This window comes from Mesoplodon mirus, assembly GCF_964341445.2.
Source record: "Mesoplodon mirus genome assembly, chromosome: 15".
Classification (NCBI taxonomy): domain Eukaryota; kingdom Metazoa; phylum Chordata; class Mammalia; order Artiodactyla; family Ziphiidae; genus Mesoplodon; species Mesoplodon mirus.
The window spans coordinates 21153807-21181530 of NC_138991.1; the positions used below are offsets into that span (position 1 = coordinate 21153807).

The 27724-nt window shown below is 37.1% G+C and overlaps 1 protein-coding gene across 2 annotated transcripts in view; it reads right to left on the reverse strand.

Moving 5' to 3' along the window:
• RALGAPB (Ral GTPase activating protein non-catalytic subunit beta) overlaps positions 1 to 27724 on the reverse strand; it is a 101788-nt gene that overhangs the window by 47205 nt on the left and 26859 nt on the right. For both annotated transcript variants that reach the window (XM_082645565.1, XM_082645564.1), the window contains exons 4-11: positions 23364 to 23527; positions 21626 to 21812; positions 18907 to 19038; positions 8558 to 8736; positions 7127 to 7275; positions 6784 to 7000; positions 3075 to 3276; positions 96 to 263 (exon numbers count right to left, since the gene is read on the reverse strand). In XM_082645565.1, coding sequence (XP_082501691.1) covers positions 96 to 263; positions 3075 to 3276; positions 6784 to 7000; positions 7127 to 7275; positions 8558 to 8736; positions 18907 to 19038; positions 21626 to 21812; positions 23364 to 23527 — 1398 coding nt within the window. The remainder of the gene's footprint in view (positions 1 to 95; positions 264 to 3074; positions 3277 to 6783; positions 7001 to 7126; positions 7276 to 8557; positions 8737 to 18906; positions 19039 to 21625; positions 21813 to 23363; positions 23528 to 27724) is intronic.

A 27724-nucleotide genomic window follows, 5' to 3' on the forward strand; every position in this document is an offset into this window, starting at 1 on the left:
ACTGGACAGGATAAATTGGGAAACTGGGGTGGAAGCACCAAAACAGACCAGGCCAAAACTGACAACTGACATACTGGTACAGAATGAAAGCTTACCTGTCAGGCAAAATGGTTTCAAGAGCTGAAATAAAGTAAGGAACCACAACATCAATCCCTTTCAAGTCACAGCAGAACAAAGGAGGGGAGTTTAGAATAACGCTGGCCAAGACAGGATGGCACACATAATCAGTTATCTGCAAACCTTGAATTAAAAGCATGTAAAATCTAGGAAAGCAAGAAAAAAATTTTAAACAAACTGCTGATCAATTGTTTTCATAATTATTAATATTTTCTACACAGTCATCTTAAAGTCTATTTCCAATCTTCACTACTTCTATCCTTTAAAAGGTATTACTGGAGTTAGAACAATTCAGAATCACATACACTAAGAACCAAGTTATATTTCCTAATCAGAAGAAAAAAAGATTCATGTCTATTACACTTTCTTGAAGTTTTAAGCCTTGCAATTCAGTTACAGGTGCCTGCAAATGAAGTAACTACTGATAAAAACAAAAGGCTGCAGTAATTATCAATAAACTGGAGGAATTACTGAATTGATTTCCATGTCAGTAAAACTTTGTAGTGTTTCGCAATTCCTGGAAAAAAGTGTGTTGTGTCCCTTTCCCCCTCCCCCATTATTTTTGGGGGCACAATGAAAGAAAGAAACCTCATTCGACCCTGTATTCACCACGACATGAAGGTCACTCTGAATAAGAATCCCTTTAGGAAGGTACTTGAACATACCTTACTTTCAACATCCTCCCCTAACCCCCAATGAACTAAGCATTCAATCTTCCATCATTCAAAAGCAACTATACTAGTATAAGTATACTCTTCTGCTGCTGTCAGGTACCTTTTCTCCACAAACCTCCTCAGAAACAACTTCCTAACCTCCTGGTCACTGCTCAACCCATTTCAATCTATCTTCTCTTTCCAGAACTCAACGAAAACCATGTTATAGCAAATAACCAATGGCCTCTCAATTGCTAAATCCAAAAGACATGTCTAAGTCTTAACTTTGCCTTTTTAAAGCATTCAACCCTTTGATTACTCCCTTCTGCTCTTAATTCTTCTCTGACTTCTATGGCTAGTTCCTTGAACAGATCTTCTTACTCCACGTGCCTCCTAACACTGGGGTTCCTCAGGCTGCCAACCTCAGTTCTCTAAGCTATCTCTTTTACTAGCCTGGTTTTAAACACTACTTAAGCCACCAAACATAATCAAATCAGTCTCTAGCTCCAGATCTTCTAGCCAAAAGCATACTGGAGACCTGAGGGCAGGACATGTCTACTGATTACTCTAGTACTCCCTGTGCACAGCGACTGGCACAAAGTAGGAACTTAATAAATATTTGTTGATAAATAGCCCGCAGGCACCTCAAATTCAACAGGTTCAACACTAACCCCATCCTTGGCCCCCGTCACAAATCCACTCTTCAGTCACACTACCACCCATCCAATCTTATGGGACAGATGGAAGGCTCGTGTTCACAGCCTTCTCCCTTACTGCTGTTGATACCGTTTGGAGTATCGTCCCAACCTATCGTCTCCCTCCTAAGAAATGTGCCCCCACCACATGGGGTGCCAGTATCCAGTGTGACCCACCTTCACAGCTGTAGCTGATTAGACCAGAGGTAGACACCTGATTAATCAGATCCTCTTTCTCAGGAATCTGAAATTAGGATTCAGAATGCTAACTGGCCCTGCTGGTCACCTAGACAAAGGTCATGGAAATTTGAACTTAGAAGCATACTACAATATAAGAACATGATCTGCAGGTAAGAGAAGAATGAAGCAGTTCTGGGAGACCATGATGACAGAGAAACAAAAAGGGGGAAAGTTGTTTTGGCCCCTGAACACTTTCTAGCTCCTGGTTCCTGCCCTTTGTGAGAGCCTGCTGCATGTCCTGACCTTAGAAGGAAGGTATTCAACAGCGTGAGTTTCTCATAACTCATTCCCCTTTTGCTTAAGTCACATTGAAAGAGTTTTCTGTTACTGAAAGTCAAGTGCCTATTAAGATACTGCTTACTTCCCTGCATGTACCATTCTGTTTCACATCTGTATTCTTCTACACTTTTTCCTTCTGAGTCAGTTTAATCCTCTCTCCTGAGAACCTAGTATGTACAGACACCTGAATGTTCTTATTAATATTAGTATCACTTCAGGAGCTGTGTGAATGATCAGTTGAGGAGGGCAAAAGACAGTCAAGAAAAATAGGAGGCCATTACAAGTTAATTTAGCAAAAAAGTGACAAGGCCTGAAGTGTCATGGTGAGGACAGAGTGGAGAGATTAGAAAGAGGGTTAAGTAGCAGAAAGGCAAGAGTCGGCTGACCATCTAAAGATACAGAGGGAGAGAAGAGAAGCCTAAAATGACTCCTAGTTTCTGGCATAAGCAACTGAATGGATGGCAGAGCCATTCAAAAAGACTGGATGAAGTTATAAATTTGGATAGGATGACCCTACCCAACTTGTTAACATAGTCTAAATACTAGTCATTTTATAAGTCCAGCACAATCATCCAATCCTCTGTAACTCTTTCCTGAACCCCCAGGGCAAGTGTATGCTGCTGCTTCCTCTGAATGCCTATAGCACTTTTTCTGTGTCTCTCTCTTACCAGCTTCCTATTGCTATCGGATTGGTGTTACTTGTGTACATGGCTTTGCTCACTTGAGAAAATAAGCTCCTTAGAGGCAGGATTGACAGCTAACATTCCTGGACCATCTATACTGTCTAGTACTGTGGTAAAAATGTATTAAAAATTTAGTGTGGCCCTTCAAATCTCTCTGTAATTAACAAATGTCATCTAAGATGGAATTAACAATACTTCTAAAATAAAAAGGGTGTTAGGGGTCCTCACCAAATCTGGTAAGGTAGGTAAAAAGGAAGAATTCAAGCAAAAAATTTCAGTTACTTACATACATTTGCAGGTATTTCAAACCAACATTTACTTATCAGTTCAACCTACTAAGCCATGCTATAATAGTTTCACTATCACAACTATATAAATGGAAAAATAAACAAAAAAAATTCTAAGACCTGGATAAATAAGCTGGCAGAATCTCTTCTCCAGTCTTCTTGCTACAAAAAATCCTACACAGTGTCCCACAAGCCTCAGCTCTTCCTGCTTCATAGTTATCAGGAAATTCACTTGCATCAAACATAGGATTGGAAACCATGGTGTCTGTGGACATTTGTGACCCTTTCCGTCGAAACTCCATGCTAGCTTGTGTTGTAATGGCTGGGGAGAAAAAAGGAGGGTTTTATTATATTTGTTGATATGCAAATAGGCTCATGGGACCCTGGACACAAAGATCAAATGTTGGTGTCATTAAATAGCTACTTGAATAGAATCCAATAATGCTTTTGTTTAGCAATTATGTCTTAATTTTTTTTTTTTAAAGGGCTCTCTGAAATCTTCTTTGAAAAGGGGTAACAATTTACAGTGGTACTGTCAGTTTAACAGATTCTACAAGATGCATTTTTCAACTGAATTTCTGATTAGCAGAGTACATCTGTATATATCTGTATTCACATACATACAGATATATAACACAGAATTTGGCTTTTCTATTATTTATTGTTTTTTTCTCTCCCTAAAAAAATGATGCTTAAACATTAAGAAAAATAGGTACTGCAAATTTACACATTACCCCAGACAGACATCATAATTGAATGGGTAATCCCATGCCAGGTTGTATACTTTAGGGAGAGGGCAAGGTAAGGATAAGAAATGGGTAGGGAGGAAGAGAGAGCATTCCCACCACCCACCCAACTCCAAAACACACACCAAAGAATCGCCCAACCAAGCAAAATGAGAATGAATTTTAACAACCACAGACAGCAGCTAACTTGAGGTTGATAAATCAGAAAATTGGATTGGTAAGAAAGATTATCATGGTCATTTGTTGTCACTGAAACAGAAGCCCTTCGAAAGTTGCTTTTATTTTTAACAAACGATTTCACAGTGTATTGAAAATCACTCTGAAATCTTTTATCACTCTACATGAAATGTTTAAATTATTTGTAATAACAGATTTAACAGAATGCAGAGTCAAGCATAAATCTTTATGCAACTTCCCATGAGCCATTTTTAGTCCTGAATAAGCTATCCAGCAATAATACATTTGAAAAACACTACATGCAGAATGCATACAAATCAAACACTAAATCTGTATAAAAATACGCTTGAAGCTTTAAATTAAAAAAAAAAAAAAAGCCAAAACACAGTTAGTGCAAAATCCTGGAATTCATGACATGACCAGACTAGTGTACGAAAATAATGGGACTGATTCAGGCAGATTAATTTGCTTTTGCCAACAATCTTCCCCATTCAAAACACAGAAAAGTATTTTTCTTCCCAAGTGCAAAAACTACAAGAGACAATGACAATCAAAATTTTTAATGGAATTATGAAAAAAATAAAAACATGACTGCAATTAAGGAGAAGCTTCTGGTTCCTACTTACAAGATTTATAAGAAAGAAGAATTTGGATAAAAGATGCTGCAAGATAATAGAAATAAATGGAAACAAATCAAAGGACAGTAGTAATTATAAAATACTTTAAAGATGGTGAAATTTTACAATAAGTTAAGAAGCTTTTTAGCTTTTTAAAAGTTAGATTAAAAGCTTTATGATACCACAAGCTAGTTCAAAAACAGGAAATTGTGCATTCAGATCCAAAATTATGATTTTTGTATCATGCAAAACAATGAACGAAGAAAATTACACAACTACAAAAAAATTGAGGTTTTGAACTGCCCATAACGTGCATTAAAATTTTAGTTCATTAACCCTTCCCAGCTCAATGTTACAATTACAAAGCACAGTGTACTGTCATGTAACTCTAAAGCTAACCAGTTCACAGAAGCAAACATTTTTAGAGGTGAACTACATGGCAGGATTCCTTGATGGCAGCCAGTACTTAGAGAACAGACTAACAGAATCAGTATTCTCAAACTTCCCACCACCCCCAAGACCTCAAGAGTAGCACCCAACAGCACTTTAACCCATTCAGCTATCTGGACACCTCCTATCTCCTGGGTAATACAACAGCCTTTCTCATCTCTGAACACAAGGTGGGGGAAGAAGAGCTTCTATCCTTTCCCCACCAAAGAAAATGGTACGAGTTAAAAGTAGGGATTTGTAGCCCACACATGAGTTGAATTTTAGTGTCTGTCTTTTGGCACAAGAGGGTGAGAAAAGCTGTTAAAAACTCCCTAGAGAGTGGGAAGATCTATAAATTCCCTTTAAGCAAGCCCACCAAGGAAGCAGCAGGTTGAACCACTCTGGATTCAGGGATTTTAGTGTCAACAGCTTGATACCCAAAAGTTACACTGTAAAGAATTGTATCCTAATAAAAATAAAAAATAAAAATATGACTAACTCAATCTAGAATATACAATACAAATTAATAAATATAAACATGGGTCATAAAACTCAAAATATAAGGCACATGAACATAAGAAAACGTAAGTCAAAATGTTTTTTAAATGTTTTCATTTAGTCATCAAATAAGTACATTTACTTATCCATAAGTCAAACTTGCAAATAAAATATGGAAATGGTAGAATATAAAGTGTCTGAATTTGAACAAAATAAACAAAGGAATCCCTAAACTCAATCATGCAATCTCAAATTATATTCCTGAAAATGCCTTTATATGTACTACTTTTCTAAATTATTTAAAGATTTGTAAGAACAACCAAAATAATTTACATGTATATAATGCTAACAGACCCTTAGTTCCGAGATGATACATAATAACAAAGAATGCATTTCTGAGAGAAAGCAGAGACCCTTATGACCATTTTATTAGTTTTATCCTTGAAATTAACACTCTTCCTAGAGACGCATAATCTAACACAATTAGGCATCCTTTTATCTCAAGTTATTTCCAACCCCAGTGGAAAAGTGCTTCTCTTACCAACCAATCAATATTAATTATATTATTACATAAAGCACAATTAATTCATAAAGCATAGTGCTTGGCACAGAGTAACTGCAGCTCAGTAAGTGCTAGCCATTATTATTGCTCAGCTCTATAAAACAGTCATAAATATTCAGTATATTCTGCAGTACCCCAGCCTTCCATCCTGCACCCTATGCCACTACTTTCCATGTGTAATGGTAAGATGACAAAAATAAATCAGATTTAGATAGAATTTCATTTCTGTAATAAAATCTAAATGAAGATATCAGGGTTGAGTTATTAATTCTTCACCAGTCTTATTTACTTACAGAGAAAATATATTTTTCAAAGTGTGCCCTTGAAATAAAGTTCTCTAGACTAAAACCTAAAAGGTTAAGAGTCTTCTGTGAAGCAGAAATTTTCTGATATTTATATGTAGTAATGAGTGAATGGCTGTCAAAAATCTAAGAAAACACTTCTTATGAATAAATTTCTGGTCGATTATGTTTAATTCTTTATATCAGTATTATTATCCTGGCTGACATGAAGGGAACTTCCAGGTCACCTACTGAAAGGAATCTGGTTTAACAAAAACTGGCTAACCTGAAGTGTTAGACAAAAGCCAGACAAAAGCCAAACCTCATAGAACGAACATAAAAAGGACAAGTAGGGAAACTTTCAAAATTACTTCAGCTGGAAGGGGTTAAGCACAAGACACTGCTTGGTCAGAGACAGAGAGCTTTTTAAGATACATATTAATCTTGCAGGTAGGAAAGATTAAAAAGAAAAAAAAGAAAAGAAAAACAATGACAACGTATTTCTTGAGCGATATTTACCAGTCATGCTGCTGTCTCTGTTTATCCCATTATGAAGTTTACAGTGAACAAATGCTGCATCAAATAACCATGATCCAAAGAGATTCAAGATGCTGTTAACCTTTGGTCTCTGTGGGGCAGGCAGTGGCCGGGGTTCTGAACTAGTCTGATTTGGACTTGACAGAGGAGAGGTGGAGGATGTCTGGTGCTGAACTTTTGAGGCGTGAGCAGTACTAACCTATTAGAAGAACACAAGAATACAGCCACACTCATGAAAAGTTTGAGAAAACAGCAGGATTTTTTTAAAGGAAGGCAGATTAAAAAGCCCATTTTATACAGTATAACAATGGTCATGAGAACTTACTGTGCTTGTCTTCATGGTGGCCTTATTCACAGTAACAGCCCGGTGCCTCCGGTTATGTGGTGGGGTGGTATTGACAGCAGTGCTTTGAGGCATACTCAATCTATTCACGGGTGTTGGAGGAGCACTGTCTGATCGGGGTCTAGAAATGCCTTTAAAGAAAGACAAATGGAGTTATTCTTCATAGTTCAAAATATGTGGTCAGTAGATCTTCCTCAAGCTACACCAGTGAAGGCTCACAACAGACTACAGCAGAATCTGCTAGCTGCCTCCCAATATCAATTTGTCCTTTCTTCCTGAGTTACAAAACACAAATTTTAGCTAGACATGGCTATGCAGAATAAACAACTGCCTTTTGAAGGCTCCCTTACAGACAGATGTGGCCATGTTCTGACCATAGAGAAGTGGGCAATTATTGGGTGGGTCTTCCCCAAGAAATCTCCTTAAAAGAACCAATCAGGGCTTCCCTGGTGGCGCAGTGGTTGAGAGTCCGCCTGCCGATGCAGGGGATACGGGTTCGTGCCCCGGTCTGGGAGGATCCCATATGCCGCGGAGCGGCTGGGCCCGTGAGCCATGGCCGCTGGGCCTGCGCGTCCAGAGCCTGTGCTCCGCAACGGGAGAGGCCACAACAGTGAGAGGCCCGCATACCGCAAAAAGAAAAAAAAAAAAAAAAAAAAAAAGAACCAATCAAAGGTAGATGCTCCTTCCTTCCCAATTCCTGAACAGGACAGCTGGAACTCTTTCAGCCATCATGGCCCATGAGAGTGTGCAGAAACGGATGAAGAGCCAGAAGACGGAAGGGCCTTGGGTCTCTGACAATGGTGGAACTGCTATAGCAGCCCGGTATACAGCTTAGCCCTGCGCTTAACACATGTGAAAGTAAACTACCTTGTTTAAACCACTAGTACTTTTGGCCAGGTGGCAGCCAAAGTTAACTGAACTAATATATTACCTCTGTAATATATTAATTGCACATAACAAAACGTTTTTGAAAATGATTGGAATTAAATATCACTGCCTTTTAACAGGTTAAAAAAATTCTGACTTTTCATGTGAAAAACAGTTTAAAACAACGGTTCACAAGAAGTATAAACTGTTTCCTAATGATTCACATAAGAATGATACCTAATGCATTTTAATCTGTATTTTCTTGGATTACTAGTGAGAATGAACACTTTTCTCTTTTGCAAATTATTTATTCATAGTCTTTGTCCATTTATCTACCAGGTCTTATTCTTGTTCTTTGCATTATTTGATCTATTTATATAATAATAACAAAAACCCTCTAGCTATCACATTCATTGCAAATAATTTTTCCCAGTTTATTATTAGTAATCAACTCTGATCATCTTTTGCTTTGGGCTGTCCACAAAAGTCTCTAAAACTAGACTCTAGAGTTATCTTCAAACATCTAGCAACATACACAAAATTCACCTAAGAATGCATCCACCAGACAGCTGATTCCACGCATGGCACGAAAAAATATTTGAGGCAGATGTTTAAGGCAGGGATACTGATTCAATTCTTGCGGCATTCCGCTCACATTTAAGAACTGTTCCTGAAATTTGGGAGTCGAGCTTATAATGGCTGGGTTACTCAAATCCACGGGATTACTATCAAAAGAGAGAGCAAGAATTAATTATACATTTAGAAATCTCTTTAGCAATAAAATGCATGCAATCTAATTTAAGAACGGGCTGTTTGTGCCTATTTCTTTGATGATTCAGAGAGGAGATTAATCTGTATTTAATAAGCTAGGGACTCAACACCAACACTACTTTACAGAAGACCTGCAGTGTGCTTACATGAACCTACTTTGCCTATTCAGAGAATGAGAATCAAAATAAGACTAGTTTTTAATTTTTTTAACGTATACATGGATATTTTGTAATATGTTTGGAACTAAGCAATGGAATGGTAAAACTATAAATAAATCAACAAGAACCCCAAGGAGAAAATCTTACTTTAATATTAACATTTCCAATTTTTTAAAAACTATGTGAAAATTGGGATTAGTGTTTGTGTTCACATGCACACATTAAAGCCATACATTTCAATGTATTTTTTTTCTGTTCCATATTTTTTAATTAATTTATTTAACATCTTTATTGGAATATAATTGCTTTACAATGTTGTGTTAGTTTCTGCTGTACAACAAACTGAATCAGCTATATGTACACATACATCCCCATATCCCCTCCCTCTTGTGTCTCCCTCCCACCCTCCCTACCCCATGCCTCTAGGTGATTACGAAACACCAAGCTGATCTCCCTGTGCTATGCAGCTGCTTCCCACTAGCTAGCTATTTTACATTTGGTAGTGTATATATGTCAGTGCTACTCTCTCACTTCGTCCCAGCTTACCCCTCCCTCCCCACCCCCGTGTCCTCAAGTCCATTCTCTACATCTGCATCTTTATTCCTGTCCTGCCCCTAGGTTCCTCATATCCATTTTTTTAAATTCCAAATATATGTGTCAGCATACGGTATTTGTTTTCCTCTTTCTGACTTAATTCATTCACTCTGTATTACAGACTCTAGGTCCATCAACCTCACTACAAATAACTCAATTTCGTTTCTTTTTATGGCTGTATATATGTGCCACATCTTCTTTATCCATTCATCTGTCGATGGACACGTAGATGGCTTCCATGTCCTGGCTATTGTAAATAGTGCTGCAATGAACATTGTGGGACATGGCTCTTTTTGAATTATGGTTTTCTCAGGGTATATGCCCAGTAGTGGGATTGCTGGGTCGTATGGTAGCTCTGTTTTTAGTTTTTTAAGGAACCTCCATACTGTTCTCCATAGTGGCTGTATCAATTTACATTCCCAATAACAGTGCAAGGGGGTTCCCTTTTCTCCACACCCTCCCAGCATTTATTGTTTGTAGATTTTTTGATGATGGCCATTCTGACCGGTGTGAAGTGATACCTCATTGTAGTTTTGACTTGCATTTCTCTAATGATTAGTGATATTGAGCATCCTTTCATGTGTTTGTTGACAATCTGTATATCTTCTTTGGAGAAATGTCTGTTTAGGTCTTCCACCCATTTTTGGATTGGGTTGTTTGTTTTTTTGATATTGAGCTGTGTGAACTGCTTGTATATTTTGGAGATTAATCCTTTGTCAGTTGCTTCATTTGCAAATATTTTCTCCAATTCTGAGGGTTGTCTTTTCATCTTGTTTATGGTTTCCTTTGCTGTGCAAAAGCTTTTAAGTTTCATTAGGTCCCATTTGTTTATTTTTGTTTTTATTTCCATTTCTCCAAGAGGTGGATCAAAAAAGATCTTGCTGTGATTTATGTCAAAGAGTGTTCTGCCTATGTGTTCCTCTCAGAGTTTTACAGTGTCTGGCCTTACATTTAAGTCTTTAATCCATTTTGAGTTTATTTTTGTGTATGGTGTTAGGAAGTATTCTAATTTCATTCTTTTACATGTAGCTGTCCAGTTTTCCCAGTACCACTGGTTGAAGAGGCTGTCTTTTCTCCATTGTATATTCTTGCCTCCTTTATCAAAGATGAGGTGACCATATGTGTGTGGGTTTATCTCTGGGCTTTCTATCCTGTTCCAGTCATCTATATGTCTGTTTTTTGTGCCAGTACCATACTGTCCTGATTACTGTAGCTTCATAGTAGAGTCTGAAGTCAGGGAGCCTGATTCCTCCAGCTCCGTTTTTCTTTCTCAAGATTGCTTTGGCTATTTGGGGTCTTTGTGTTTCCATACAAATTTCAAAACTTTTTGTTCTAGTTCTGTGAAAAATGCCATTGGTAGTTCGATAAGTATTGCATTGAATCTGTAGATTGCTTTGGGTAGTATGGTCATTTTCACAATGTTGATTCTTCCAGTCCAAGAATATGGTGTATCTCTCCACCTGTTTATATCATCTTTAATTTCTTTCATCAGTGTCTTATAGTTTTCTGCATTCAGGTCTTTTGTCTTAGATAGGTTTATTCCTAAGTATTTTATTCTTTTTGTTGCAATGGTAAATGGGAGTGTTTCCTTAACTTCTCTTTCAGATTTTTCATCATTAGTGTACAGGAATGCAAGAGGTTTCTGTGCATTAATTTTGTATCCTGCTACTTTACCAAGCTCACTGATTAGCTCTAGTAGTTTTCTGGTAGCATCATTAGGATTCTCTATGTATAGTATCATGTCATCTGCAAACAGTGACAGCTTTACTTCTTTTCCGATTTGGATTCCTTTTATTTCTTTTGCTTCTCTGAATGCCATGGCTAAAACTTCCAAAACTATGTTGAATAACAGTGGTGAGAGTGGGCAACCTTGTCTTGTTCCTGATCGTACAGGAAATGGTTTCAGTTTTTCACCATTGAGAACGATATTGGCTGTGGGTGTGTCATATAAGGCCTTTATCATGTTGAGGTAGGTTCCCTCTATGCCTGCTTTCTGAACAGTTTTTATCATAAATGGGTGCTGATTTTGTCGAAAGCTTTTTCTGCATCTGTTGAGATGATCATATGGTTTTTATCCTTCAATCTGTTAGTATGGTATATCACATTGATTGATTTGCATATACTGAAGAATCCTTGCATTCCTGGGATAAACCCCACTTGATCATGGTGTATGATCCTTTTAATGTGCTGTTGGATTCTGTCTGCTAGTATTTTGTTGAGGATGTTTGCATCTATGTTCATCAGTAATACTGGCATGTAGTCTTCGTTTTCTGTGACATCTTTGGTTTTGGTATCTGGGTGATTTGGTGACCTCGTAGAACGAGGTTGGGAGTGCTCCCTCCTCTGCTATATTTTGGAAGAGTTTGAGAAGGATAGGTGTTAGCTCTTCTCTAAATGTTTGATAGAATTCGCCTGTGAAGCCATTTGGTCCTGGGCTTTTGTTTGTTGAAAGATTTCTAATCACAGTTTCAACTTCAGTGCTTGTGATTGGTCTGTTTATATTTTCAATTTCTTCCAGGTTCAGTCTTGGAAGGTTGTGCTTTTCTAAAAATTTGTCCATTTCTTCCAGGTTGTCCATTTCATTGGCATACAGTTGCTTGTAGTAATCTCTCATGATCCTTTGTATTTCTGCAGTGTCAGTTGTTACTTCTCCTTTTTCAGTTCTAAATCTGTTGATTTGAGTCTTCTCCCTTTTTTTCTTGATGAGTCTGGCAGGTGGTTTATCAGTTTTCTTTATCTTCTCAAAGAACCAGCTTTTTGTTTTATTGACCTTTGCTATTGTTTCCTTCATTTCTTTTTCATTTATTTCTGATCTGACCTTTATGATTTCTTTCCTTCTGCTAACTTTGGGGTTTATTTTGTTCTTCTTTCTCTAACTGCTTTAGGTGTAAGGTTACGTTGTTTATTTGAGATTTGTCTTGTTTCTTGAGGTAGGACTGTATTGCTATAAACTTCCCTTTTAGAACTGCTTTTGCTGCATCCCATAGGTTTTGGGTCGCCGTGTTTTCATTGTCATTTGTCATTTGAAACAAAATAATTTGTTTCAAATTATTTTTTGATTTCCTCTTTGATTTCTTCAGTGATCTCTTGGTTATTTAGTAACGTATTGTTTAGCCTCCATGTGTTTGGAGTTTTTACAGTTTTTTTCCTGTAATTGATATCTAGTCTCATAGCGCTGTGGTCAGAAAAGATACTTGATACAATTTCAACTTTCTTAAATTTACCAAGGCTTGATTTGTGACCCAAGATATGATCTATCCTGGAGAATGTTCTATGAGCACTTGAGAAGAAAGTGTATTCTGTTGTTTTTGGATGGCATGTCCTATAAATATCAATTAAGTCCATCTTGCCTAATGTGTCATTTCAAGCTTGTGTTTCCTTATTTATTTTCATTTTGGATGATCTGTCCATTGGTGAAAGTGGGGTGTTAAAGTCCCCTACTATGATTGTGTTACTGTCAATTTCCCCTTTTATGACTGTTAGCATTTGCCTTATGTACTGAGGTGCTCCTATGTTGGTTGCATAAATATTTACAATTGTTATATCTTCTTCTTGGATTGATCCCTTGATCATTATGTAGTGTCCTTCTTTGTCTCTTGTAACAGTCTTTATTTTAAAGTCTATTTTGTCTCATATGAGAATTGCTACTCCAGTTTTCTTCTGATTTCCATTTGCATGGAGTATCTTTTTCCACCCCCTCACTTTCAGTCTGTATGTGTCCCTAGGTCTGAAGTGGGTCTCTTGTAGACAGCATATATATGGGTCTTGTTTTTGTATCCATTCAGTCAGTCTATGTCTTTTGGTTGGAGCATTTAATCCATTTACATTTAAGGTAATTATTGATATGTATGTTCCTATTACCATTTTCTTTGTTGTTCTGGGTTTGTTTTTGTAGGTCTCTTCCTTCTCTTGTGTTTCCTGCCTAGAGAAGTTCCTTTAGCATTTGTTGTAAAGCTTGTTTGGTTGTGCTGAATTCTCTTAACTTTTGCTTGTCTATAAAGGTTTTAATTTCTCCGTCGAATTTGAATGAGATCCTTGCTGGGTAGAGTAATCTTGGTTGTAGGTTTTTCCCTTTCATCACTTTAAATATGTCCTGCCACTCCCTTCTTGCTTGCAGAGTTTCTGCTGAAAGATCAGTTGTTAATCTTATGGAGATTCCCTTGTATGTTATTTGTTGCTTTTCCCTTGCTGCTTTTAGTATTTTTTCTTTGTACTTAATTTTCGATAGTTTGATTAATATGTGTCTTGGCATGTTTCTCCTTGGATTTATCCTGTATGGGACTCTCTGTGCTTCCTGGACTTGATTGACTCTTTCCTTTCCCACATTAGGGAAGTTTTCAACTATAATCTCTTCGAAGATTTTCTCAGACCCTTTCATTTTCTTTTCTTCTTCTGGGACCCCTATAATTCGAACGTTGGTGTGTTTAATGTTGTCCCAGAGGTCTCTGAGACTGTCCTCAATTCTTTTCATTCTTTTTTCCTTATTCTGCTCTGCAGTAGTTATTTTCACTATTTTATCTTCTAGGTCACTTATCCGTTCTTCTGCCTCAATTATTCTGCTATTGATTCCTTCTACAGAATTTTTAATTTCATTTATTGTGTTAGTCATCATTGTTTATTTGCTCTTCAGCTCTTCTAGATCCTTGTAAACGTTTCTTGTATTTTCTCCATTCTATTTTGAAGATTTTGGATCCTCTTTACTATCATTACTCTGAATTCTTTTTCAGGTAGGCTGCCTATTTCCTCTTCATTTGTTTGGTCTGGTGGGTTTTTACCTTGCTCCTTCATCTGCTCACAATTCTCTGTTGTCTCATTTTGTTTAACTTACTGTGTTTGGAGTCTCCTTTTCGCAGGCTGCAGGCTCGTAGTTCCCGTTGTTTTTGGTGTCTGCCCCCAGTGGGTGAGGTTGGTTCAGTGGCTTGTGTAGGATTCCTAGTGGAGGGAACTGGTGTCTGTGTTCTGGTGGGTGGGGCTGGATCTTGTCTTTCTGGTGGGCAGGGCTGCATCCAGTGGTGTGTTTTGGGGTGTCTGTGAACTTAGTATGATTTTAGGCAGCCTCTCTGCTAATGCATGGGGTTGTGTTCCTGTCTTGTTAGTTGTTTGGCATGGCGTCCAGCCAAGCTGAAGCTTGCTGGCCGTTGGGTGGAGCTGGGTCTTAGCATTGAGATGGAGATCTCTGGGAGAGCTCTCGCCGACTGATATTACGTGGGCCAGGAGGTCTCTGGTGGTCCAATGTCCTGGACTTGGCTTTCCCACCTTGGAGGCTCAGGCCTGACACCAGGCCGGAGCACCAAGACCCTGTCAGCCACACGGATGTCTTAAGTAAGGTCCTGGAGCAACATCCCAGCATGTGTGGCAGATGGGTAGGATAGGGCAGCAGACCCATTTCAATGTATTTAAAACAATGGGCTTGAGGTATATTTTATATTTAAATAATTTTAAACATTTCCATTAAAAAATAGATTTAGGCTTCCACTCAAAATAGTCTGCTTAACTGTCCATTAAACAGCCTTTCCAACCCAAGGTAATATTGTTAGTCAACCTACAGCCAGCACCTGGAAAGAACTTCCACCAGCTTCAAGACAAAAAGAACTAGGCTGAGAAACATAAATCAGTGGTTTATAGATGCCCTGGACCTTTGAAACCTTTTTCCATCTACTCAGACTCTGAATTTCACATAACTGCAAGTGGGGACAGGGGCGTATGTGTGCATGTACGGAAAAGGGGCTTCTAGTGTTAGTACACTGTATCCAAAGAACTGTGGTCTACTATGTGGTGTAGGGAAGATAAGAAGTCTCTAGAAGCAGTACCTACTGGGGATTATAGTTCTCTGTTCAAAAATTAGAAAAATAAGCAGTAAGCTTGGAATGGACTACACCTCAGTCCAGCAGAGCTCTGCTTAATTCATATCTGTTTAATATTGAAAACTGGAGAGAAAGAAACAGGGGTTCAGGGGGAGCCTGCCGGAGAAAAGAGAGCAGTGCATATGCACAAGAGGAGCAAAAAAGCCAAGAGACAGACAATAGAGCAGCCTGTCCCAAGGCTGCCTTGATCCCTCCCTATCATGATTGAATGTTCACTGCTTCCTGGAGCCCTGTGAGACTGCTCTATCATCACACAATAACCCCTCTTTTTCACCTGCATTTGTTTAAGTAAGTTCCTATTCTGTATATCAAAAAAACCCTGACTAAAATACTAAAATCTTTCAGCTCAAGAACAAAGAGAGCCTGAAGAGATCAATTAATAGTGAAGGAACAGGAAAAGGTTATCCAAGAACTACAAACTCTTAAGGAATATATAACTTTCATGCAACAGAGCATAGAAAAAGATAGGTAGTTTCCTATTTAAGTTACCAAAATATAGATTAGTCAAAAAATAGAAACGGAGATAATTTGGGAAAACATTAAAATAGCATTCCATAACCAAGCACAAGTTTTCTCTAAAGAATGAAGGATGATTCAATAGAACAGCATTCCATAACCAAGCAGAATTTTTCTCTAAACAATGAAGGATGATTCAGTATTGGGGAAAAATTAACATACTATCAATAGGTAAAAGAAGAAAAAACATTTAATTGCTTAAATGGACGCCAAAATATGATTTGAAAATAATTCAGTACTATTTCTGATTTTACTTATATTTTTAAATTCAAAATGTTTTAATTGCTTAGGAAATCAGGAACATAAAAAAGAATAACTATCTAATATCAACAACCAATATCCCACTCCAAATTTCACACAATAGAGGCATTCCAATGAAAATCAGAATGAAAGAAGGATGCCCAAACAGTATCATTTTAACTCAACAATGTTCTAGAAATTCTGCCTAATGTAGTAAAACACATACAAAAATAATTATAACAACAATGGCAACTTTTCAAGCATTAGATGTACTGTTTTACATACTTTTTCTTCAGTGCTTATAACAAGATGGGATACTATTATTATCCCCATTGTATAGATTAAAAAGAGACTGAGACTCAGAGAGACTAAACTGCTTGCTCAAGTTCACAAAGAAAAAAGTAGCAGAACATGAACTCATATACAGATATTACTGCAATCAAAGCACTTATAATTAATTACCACAGATTCGAGTATGAATTACTAGAAAGGAGACATTTATTTGCAGATATGTATTCATTATATCTAGAAATTTAAAAAGAATCAGTGAAATACTCAGAGCATTTTTAAATCCCAAGTATATAAAAAATATACAAAAATAAAATAAGTAAAACATTTTCTTTACAGCAGCAATAGCCACTTAAAAGATTTAACAGTAGAAAAAAAGTTAGCCTTTCACAACATCAGCAATAAATACATAGGAATAATGGTAAAAAGAAAAAAATTATGCAGATCTCTGTGAAGAAAACTACAAAACACTTCTGCAAGATATTTAAGATTCTAGGGGCTTCGCTGGTGGTGCAGTGGTTAAGAACCGCCTGCCAATGTAGGGGACATGGGTTCGATCCCTAGCCTGGGAAGATCCCACATGCTGTGGAGCAACTAAGCCCGTGCGCCACAACTACTGAGCCTGCGCTCTAGAGCCTGTGCTCTGCAACAAGAGAAGCCATGACAATGAGAAGCCTGCACACCGCAATGAAGAGTAGCCCCCGCTTGCCTCAACTAGAGAAAGCCCATGCACAGCAGCAAAGACCCAACACAACCTAAATAAATAAATTAATTAATTAAGATTCTAAAAAAGAAAAATACCTACTCTTAGAAAAGCAAACACAATATATTAAGATATCAGCTGTTCCTAAATATAAATACAAGCTTAATGCAATTCTCATCTTTGGCAGAGTCTGGTTAGATGTTCACTAGCTTGTCTTTTCCTCCTATGTTCTCTTGCTATTAAGTGTGGCATATGTCTGAGTTCCAGCCAATGTAATATGGGTAGCATTGATTTACATTACACTTCAGGAGCTGGTCCATGAAAACCTTCCACACAATTTTCCTTGCTCTCTCTCTTTTCCATCTTCTAGCCAGATACAGAGGCACCTGCCTACAAAGTTAAGGCCCTAATAAAGCCACATGTTGAAGATGGCAGAGACTCTGCCAGCCTGGGTCCCTGAACAACTACCTAAGCAGAGCTGCTCCTTACCCAAGACTTTATGAAACATACTGTACTAAGCCACTAAGATTTTCAGGTTCATCTGCTAAAGGAGGACATGTTCCTTACCCTAATTAATACACACTCCAAACCCCAGAAGGTTTTGTGAGGTTCTTCTGTTCACTTGTGTTTTGTAACATGTCAAGTGGATTCTAAAATTCATCTAAAATGTTAAACAGGCAAGAAAAGATTTTTAAAAATATTCCAAGAAATGTTTTAGGGAAAAAGATATTAGTCCCACCAAATATCAATAACTACTATAAGGTTAAAATAATTAAAAGTGTTAATCTCCTATAAGAATGAATTAAAAGATCAATGGAATAATATGTGACCCAAAGACAAAACCCATATATATAAAGGAACTTAATGGCACAAAGGAAACAAAGTCAGAAGAAATCATAGGTGAATATCTATCTGATCAAAGAACAGAGAAAGACTTTCTAATCTTAAAGGAAACAGAAAATAATCACAGAAAAAGACAGATTAAAAAAATAAACTAAAATCACTGAAATGTGAAAAACACACAATACAAACTGAAAAAAACATGATAGAAAATGGTTAAGATCCCTAATGCATAAACAGGTCATACAGAGTAATTTAGAATCACTAATACACAAATAGAAAAATGAGGCTCGTCAAACCAGAGAGAAAAGATATGCAAGGAAAAAGTTTACAAATCAAGACAGTATACAACAGAACCAAAGTTCCACAGAGCACAAGGATGGGGCTAGTAGAGAGAAAGGTAGGAAGCAATGAAATTGAATTGAATAGAATTACTATAAAAAAAGAAAGAGCATGAAGAATTACTTTTAGCAATTTGTCCCTCTGTGAAATTTTATGGTGTACCCTCAGTGAAATTTTAAACAACGCTACTAGAAGAGAGGTCCTGGGAGCCAGACTGACCAGTAAGTGCTGGTCATAGACAGGAACAAGCTAGTCCCCAGTCCCCACAGAATGTGACAAAGTCCTGGGAGAGAGATCATCATCCAAGCTGCACCAACAGGCAAGAGAACAAATGCTGCACCTACTGCAGGGAACAAGCCTCTAGAGAGTGTGGCCCAAGAGCAGCTGAGGACAGCCTGACCCTGCTGGGACAGGGAGAGCAGGGGCACATGATGTAGATGTGTGTGTTGTCCAATTTGGCTCTATCTGATGACTGGGCTTAACAGCCACACTGTGAACTCCAACAAGGAGTTATAGCACCATTCCTGCCCTAAGACACTCACTGCGTAAAAACCACATGAAATACAACAACAACAGTACCTTAACATATGTAAAAAGCGAAACCATGTCTGTGCAACACACTCATTATCCATTTCAGGAGGGATCAGACTGGCATCTTCATCGGGAACTTTAAATGGAGGAAATGAAGGACCATATGTAAAGCGTAGCAATCTAGAAAATAAAAAAAAAACCCACCACCAAGTTCATTTTGTAACAGAATGGAAAATATATTCAAGCATTAAAATATACTAAGAGAAATATGATAAGAGAAAATAGATGAAACCTGTATTATACCTCACTGAAGTGAATAAAATAAATGAAAACCCTTGTTTATAAAATAGATAAACTGGAAGAGGATTTCCAGTTTTGTAAAGGATTATTTAAAACATGTATTTCTTTTTTTAAATAATTGTTATTTATAATTTAGTTCATATATTTTTAAGTTATATAATTTATAAGTTTATTTTATTTACTTATAAAATTTCTTTATAATTTTATAAATTTATGTATTTAACTCTAAGTTTATTTTACTTATATGATTTTATTATAATTATCAAATAAGTGATTTTATAAATTAAATATATCTCATATAAATTTTATAATACCTCTTGTATATAACATTATAATATGTATAACATGTAACATCCAATGGTGTATATAATTATATATAATATAATTTTATAATATATATTATAACATAAGTTACAAATTAAATATTACTTTATAAAATTAAAAATTACTTAGAAGTTTACTTTATAATTGCAAATAACAAATAATTATATAATCATAATATACAATTATGCTTATGTTGATTATATAGTCATGTAATATAAATATTAAATTCTTTTTTTTTGCTTTATAACAAATTTAATCAGTTATACATATACATATGTTCCCATATCCCCTCCCTTTTGCATCTCCCCCCCATCTCCATCATGTAATATAAATAATAAATTCTTTAAATTATTTTTAAAAGGTTCATCGCACTGAAAACGCCTTCAACACAACTAAGCTATAATTTATTCATAATAACTGCTATATAACTTTAAATGAAGTTTAGAATTTATGGTGTGTGTGCCATAAAATGAATCTGACAATTCAATTACTTAACTAAATAGTAATATTCCAAATGTATTAAAACTGTTCAAAGCCCTTTGACCTAATTATTAACCTATTATAATTAGAATAGATTATAATCTATTACATTATAGTTATATAATCTAAAGATGATGTCTTAATAAAATAACCAGAATATACACAAAGACTATGTATAAAGTACTCACATATCAACAATATTTTTAAAATAAAACACAGGGAAAAACTTAAGTATCAAAACAGCAGGGAAATTATTAAATGAATTATAATTCCATTTATAAAATGAAAAACTATAAAGCCATTAAAAAATGATCTTGAGATCTATTTAAGAAGAAAAAAGGTACATGTAATTACTGGGACAAGAATCAGACAACAGATAAAAAAAGCAGATAATACTATATCAAATAATCTCAAATTGATTTTTTTAAAAAGAGAAAACAGAAAAAATACATTCAAACTTTGGTTATTTGTAAGTGATGGATATTTCCCCCTACATCTTCCAAATTTTCTATTATAAGCATGTATTGCTTTTATAATCAAGATAAAATGATATATTATTTTAAAAGATTCATAATATTGACATTCACAAAGATATACCAGAATCAGTCTACCTTCTGATACATGATACCACCTACGAATGATCTGTTCTTACCTCCACCACTACCCTACCCCCCATCAAATCTGAATCAGATCAAGTCTCTAGATCTAACCACCAGTCGACAGGAAATACAGGGGACAGAGGAACATGCTAATTAACACAACTAGGACATAATCAGAAAAATCCAAACTGTGAAGCATTCTATAAGACAAACAATCCAGTTCAACAAAAAAACTGCAAGGAAATAAAAATAAGAGAACAGTAACCTACAGTTTAAAATAGGCTTAAGAAACATGTCAACTAAATACAATGTCCAAACCTTGTTTGTGTTCTGATTCAATGGAATCAACTATAAAAAAAATTGAGCCATTCAGGGACATCTGAACACTCAACAGCCTAACCAATATTAACAAACTATTAACATTTTGTTTAGGTGTGATAAATGGTATTGTGATTATGTTTAAAAAAGAATGTTCAACTTTTAGAGTCATATTAAAAGAAATGAAAAAAAAAAGTCTGAAAAAAATGAGGCCTAACAGTTTACTCACAGAATAGTGATGGCATTATATATAAATGGTAAAAAAAAAAAAAAAAGTTAAATTATTATAATAAAATACTGCCTACTTTGGTTACACAGGAGAACATTATAGTATGGTCCCATTTCTGTAAAATTATGTATAAACATATATAACAAGACTTCTGGTGAACTTAATTCTTTCTGTTATACCTTTCTTTGGTTTGTTTTTTTAAAATAATGATCATGAATATTCTAATAATCAGAATAAGAGTGGGATTTGGGGGGTGGGAGTGGCAGGGCTCAGAATTTATCTGCCTCTCCAAAATACCTGCTTAATCTAAAATGTTTTAGATTAGACAGGCACTAGCCAAACTGACATATCTATTTTTAAAAAGTGGTTTGATTCTCTATCTAAAGTACAGTAATGAGAGGCACAGAATAGAGACTTTTTACCATGTACTCTGTGAATCCCAGAAAGACACAGAACTAGGGGAAAGCTACCCAAGGCCAGACGGATGAAGGAAGGCAAGTGGATGATGATAACTTACCTTGAAGTGAGCGCACAGATGACCTTGCTCCACTGCTCCACCACTGCCGGGTGGTGCCTCCAGTTAGCCACCATCTCCTTGGCTGTTTTCCAGTAAGGAGGTGTTGGGAAGCACCGAGTACAAGCTAGTAACCAAACCTCAAAGAGAACACCAATCAACTTCTCTGCTAGATTCTCAGCAATGCCGCCTTACCAACAAAAAGAAAACATCTTTGGCATACTTATTTGTAAAGCAGAATCTTTAATACAGTGACTTGGGAGAACTGGTCAAAAAATTAACTGCAATGTTAAGTTTTGACTTTCAAATAACAACTTAACAGTGAGAACAAAAAACTATTCTTAGAAGCTCCTATGAAGGAAATCATGGATACATCAACCCATTATCACTTTGAAAGTTTTCAAGTGGCCCTGCTTGGTCTGTATTGAAGATCTTAATCTTCCAGCAGTGAGACAAGGAGTACAGAGGGAGGAAGGGAAAGGATGAGTGTCTATAATGAATGACTGCTATGAGTCAGTTTCTGTGCACACAGCTCATACACATTAATTCTGCAGGACAGGTATTTATAATATCTCTTACCAATTATCGATTATACCTATTTTGAAGATGAGAAAACAGGTTCAGGAAATTTAAGTAGCTTGCCCAAGTTCACACAGCAAATAAGTAAAGGAATCAGAACAAATACCCAAGACTTTTTACCTCTAAACTTTGCTATCAAATGCTTCAGGTGTTTGAAAGCGACCCTTTCAAGGGAAGCGGGCCCAAGGGCTGGTACTGGGAAGGACAGAGCCTCAACCATGAAAACAGAGCTGCTCCTCTGTTCCAAGCCCTGGAACTAGGAAGAACAGCAGTGGTCTGTACTCTGCATGGCTCCAAAAGACAAACTTGGGACGAGAAGGAAAAGTTCTAAGGATTCCTATTTCAAATGTGCAAAAATGAAGTTTCAACAATAATAAGCCCCCGAAGTGGATGGATTGCCGGCCTTATGGTGCTGAAATCCCTGCCATGGGGAGTGTGTAGCAGAGACACACACTATCTGTGTCTGGCCAGCTATCATCAATACCACACAGGGTATTCCTATTATGGGGTCCCTTGCTACACTAAAATTCTAGGGGTTTTTTTAAGATATCTTCCTGGACACTGCATTTGTGTGAGAGCACAAGCACACTCACATGTGTTAGTAAAGAGACTACACAGATGAATAAGCAACAAGGGAACTAAAATATCAACTTATTGTCTGTGTATACTGTGCATACAAAGCAGGATGTCTAAAATACACTCTAAAATCTTATAAAATTGGAGGCTTTTTAATGGCTAGGCAATGAACGACATACTGTCATACTTCCAAATAGAACTCTTTAAGATTCTGTAGGGTTCACTTGCTAAACAAAATATCTTCCAGCTATCAAGTTTTCAGAGTCTACCTGGATAACTACTTTGTAATCCGGTACATTAGTTGTTTCGTATTTAGGCTCTATCCTAATATACTGAACAAGCTACTGTTACTGTCATTATCAAACATGCATTAATTCACTGAGTCCCTCCCTATATTAGCAAAATCATCACTGAAGTTAACATAACTTTGCACTGTGCCTTTGAGGGTTTTCCATTCTAAGAACTGTTCATCTTGGTTTGTCAACTGTAGTGCCAAAATTTAAATCCCCACAGTCTACTACTCACTGAGTCTAAAAGTAAACAGCATTTGGAGCTCAGAAATAAATGAGAAAAAAAATGAACAAACCTTGAACAGTTGGTGGTGCTAGAAGTATGTCATTAATCTGCAGAAGAAACAACAGTAAGACTTCCCAGGTTTCTCGGGCCATAATGGATGACTCACGGGCCAGTTTCTGAATGGCTCTCAGGACCTGTAAGCATAGTCGGATCTGACTGGAGCCCTGTTCCTGTCTGAAGAAGACAGACAGACATCACTGACAAGCCTTAAGGACAGAATGCAACAGTTAAGGACAGGAGACTTTTGGACACAGCAAGCAATGATCCAATGATACTCCCTAACAGCATCAGCAGACAGAATTAGATGCACCCTCTTCAGTTCCAAGCTACTTCCTCGTCATACAGTTTGGCCCTCTGGGATCTCAACCTACCACTCTTAAAGAGTTTGAAGAGCTCCTGGGGAGACAGAGGATAACAGAAAGTAAACTTCACTTCTAGATTTTCTAAGTGTGAAATGTGCCTGGTGCATACAACAGATACTCAATAGGTTTCTGCTGAATGAATGAGTAAATACCCACAGCCACTTCCGCTGCTCACACAGCAGAAGGGCCTTTGTATTCTTTTTAAAAATTGTAAACACACATTTACAAGAATTCTGCACGTGATTTCATAGTGCTCACAGTCCCTCTGAAGCTAATGTCTGCTAGAGAAGAGCCTACAGAATGGAATATCCTAACAGGTCCCCAAAACTGACGAGATAGAGGCAATTGCCTCAGAAATGAGCACCTGCTACTGCTGCTCTACAAAAAAAAAAGGCAACATAACCCAAGATGGGGGCTCCAAAGGTACCCAAGATACTCCCGAAGAACAGTTTTATAACGCTTTTTAGTCCACAGGACCATTTTTCTCCAACAGAATTAGATCAATATATCAGGTCCAAGCTCCAGCCCTTATCCCCACTGTCCAAAGTGGATCACCTTGAGAATTTCAAGAACCGTAGTAAACCCACTGCATCAGCAAATGATGAACTGCCCTCCGGAGTTCTCATGTGAAACCCAAGACAAGTAACTAATACTACTGAAATAAATCTTGAGGCCAAGTTTCTATATATTATGACTCATGTTACAAATTCATAAAACATGTCTGAATGAGAGTAGAGAATCGCAGAGCTGCCTCAGGAAATCCAGAAAATGAAGTGACTGCCCTTAGAACTCCCATCAAAACCTTAGAATAAAGATTCTCAGATTCTGGGCCATGACCCAAAAAACCAGAAACTTACACTGGAGTTGCAAAAAAATGACAACCTTAAGTTTTCCCTGAAGAAGTCAGATCTAAAGTAAAATGATGAGACATTCACTTAGGAAAAGCCAAGAGTCCCCAAGAGCAGGAAGATATCCCATGTTCAGTTTGAGGTGAATCCAGTCCATGGGAAGCCATGAGGCTCAAGCTTGTGTCTGTTGCTCTGGCTACTAAAGAAGAGTAAGAAATACATACCAGCCCCAAACCTCATGTAGCCATGTAAGAGGAAACCCAGAATAAGAAACAAAAATACCACTAGTAGTCCTGGGGGTGACACTCTTGCAAGATAGCAATGACACTAGAAGCCTCCCAAATGGTAACCCAGGCCTACCCACCCTTTCTAGGTACCACCTGCCCAGTGGCAGAAAAGGAAACATCTGCTCCTTAGGTACTGTAGCCTCACTCAGACAGCCTAAATTTAAGAAGTGTCCAAGTTTCTACAGCTAAGAGAAACAAGGTAATCTTTACTGGAAAATAAACAGAAAGGTCCAAACACCAAAGATGTTCCTTTCCCCTTAATATTTTCAAAAGCAACTTGTGAACTTCAGAAAACTGTTCTAGAACGTGGGGTGGTGAACTATGTATGGCCAATGGGTCAAATCTGGCCTGCTATCTGTTTTTGTAAATAAAGTTTTATTAGAACACAAGCATGCTCATTTATTTATATATCTATGGCTGCTTCTCTACACCAGCAGAGTTGAATAGTTGTGACAGACACCGTATGGCCCACAAAGGCTAAAGTATTTACTATATGACTCTTCACAAAATGTTTGCCGACCACTGCTTTAGAAGAACATCACATTTTCTAAAGAAGTTTATTTGAGCAATGAAAACACTAATCAATTTTAAATGATGGGTCACTCTTCACTCAGTTATGCAAAAAAAGACCCCCAAAAACTGATAGGCAAAAAGAGAAAGGTTACATCCACTCTGACTTAATCTCTAGCAAAGTAGTAGAGGCTGTTTCCTCTATTCTGAGTGTTAGTTTTCATAAAAACAACTAATTAAGTAAACTTGATGACAATTTTGTGATCTGAATCAAAAAAAAAAAGAAACTTCCAGTAATAAGAGATGAGATCATAACTCCCAATATTTAGCACTGAAAATATTCAGCTCCCTAAGACATTACTGGCCATGAGAACTCTAATACTCAGTTTAGCACCCACTCAGAAGTATGCACACACACACACTTTTGAGAAAATAAGCTAATTACCAAAACAGTAAGATGAACAATTTATAAGGTAGTCATGTTTCTCAAAAGAGAAAAGCCAAAGCAAAAGCCTAATTAACTCAAATGCCGTTGATTTTTCTCATCAATACAAACTAACTGAGCACTGAGAGTTGGTAAGAGTACAAAGAGGAAAGAAACACAGTGACAGTACTATCCATGAGACTGTCCCACGCACTAAGAAAAAGCCTAGGTCTCCTAAATGGGATGACAAGAAAGCATTAAAAGTATTATATCATTTTAGAAGAACCTGCTTAGCCACAAACAATATGCCACTTACTTCCCATCATTCCTGTTATAATTCTATTTGAAATCAATAAATATAAGCAACCAGCATTTTATTCACCCTAATGTAATACCAGTACTGCTCTAGGTACTGTGGAAGTCCAAACTATATACAACCTAGTTCCTACCCTCAAGTTGGTTAGATGGGGAAATGAGACATACACATTTTAAAAGATAAGCAATAAAACTGGAGAGATACCGGAAGTACACAGGAAGTACCCTACAGGCTCAAAGAAGGTGTGATCACTATGGGCCTGAATGACCAGGTAAGGCTGAATTTAAGATGAACCATCAAGAGAGCGATGTGGACAACTAGGACAGGGAGAGGAGGAGGAGGATGGCAAAAGAGTAGGTAATGATGGAGAAGATATTTAAGGAGTCTTGGGAGAATGTTTAATTTATGAGTCTGACCAAAGGGCAGGGCTCACGCAGAATTAGCAGCAGCTAATGTGGTGAGGGGCCAGATTACAGCAGGTATTGCACACAAGATAAGGAGTTTACAGGCATAACTCATTGTATTGCACTCCATTCTGTTGCACTTCACAGATATTGCAGATTTTTTACAAATTGAAGACTTGTGGCAATCCTGCATTGATTGAGCAAGTCTATCGGCATCATTTTTCCAACTGCATTTGCTCACTTTGTGTCTCTGTGCCACATTTTGGTAATTCTCGCAATATTTTCATTATTATATCTGTTATGGTGATTGTAATTGTTTTGGGGCACTACAAACCATGCCCATATAAGACAGCGAACTTAACTGATAAATGTTGTGTGTGTTCTGACTGCTCCACTGACCGGCCATTTTCCTGCTCTCCCTCTCCTCAGGCCTCCCTATTCCCTGAGAGATAGCAATGTTAAAATTAGGCCATTTAATAACCCTACAATGGCCTCTAAGTGTTCAAGTGAAAGGAAGAATCATGTCTCTCACTTTAAATCAAAAGCTAGAAACAACAAGGACCTACCTTATAGCACAGGGAACCATATTCAGTACCCTGTAATAACCTATAATGGAAAAGAATCTGAAAAAGAATATACATATATTTGTGTGTGTTTATATATGTATGTGTGTGTATATATATATATATATATATATATATATACACAAAAAAAACTGAATCACTTTGCTGTATACCAGAATCTAACACAACATTGTAAAAAGATAGAAATGATTAAGCTTAGTGAGGAAGGCAAGTCAAAAGCCAAGACAGGCTGGAAGCTAGGCCTCTTGCACCAATTAGCCAAATTGTGAATGCAAAGGAAAAGTTCCTGAAGGAAATCAGAAGTGCTACTCCAGTGAACACACAAATGATAAGAAGAGAAACAGGCTTACTACTGATATGAAGAAAGTTTTAGTGTCTGGATAGAAGATCAAACCAGCCACAACACTGCCTTAAGCCAAAACCTAATCCAGAGCAAGCCCCTAACTCTCTTCAGTTCTATGAAGTCTGAGAGCAGTGAGGAAGCTGCAGAAGGAAAGTCTGAAGCCAGCAGAGGCTGGTTCATGAAGTTTAAGGAAATGTCTCCATTTAAAAAAAAAAAAAAAAAAAAGTGCAAGATGAAGCGGCAATTGCTAATGTAAAAGCCATAGCAAGTTATCCAGAAGATCTAGCCAAGAT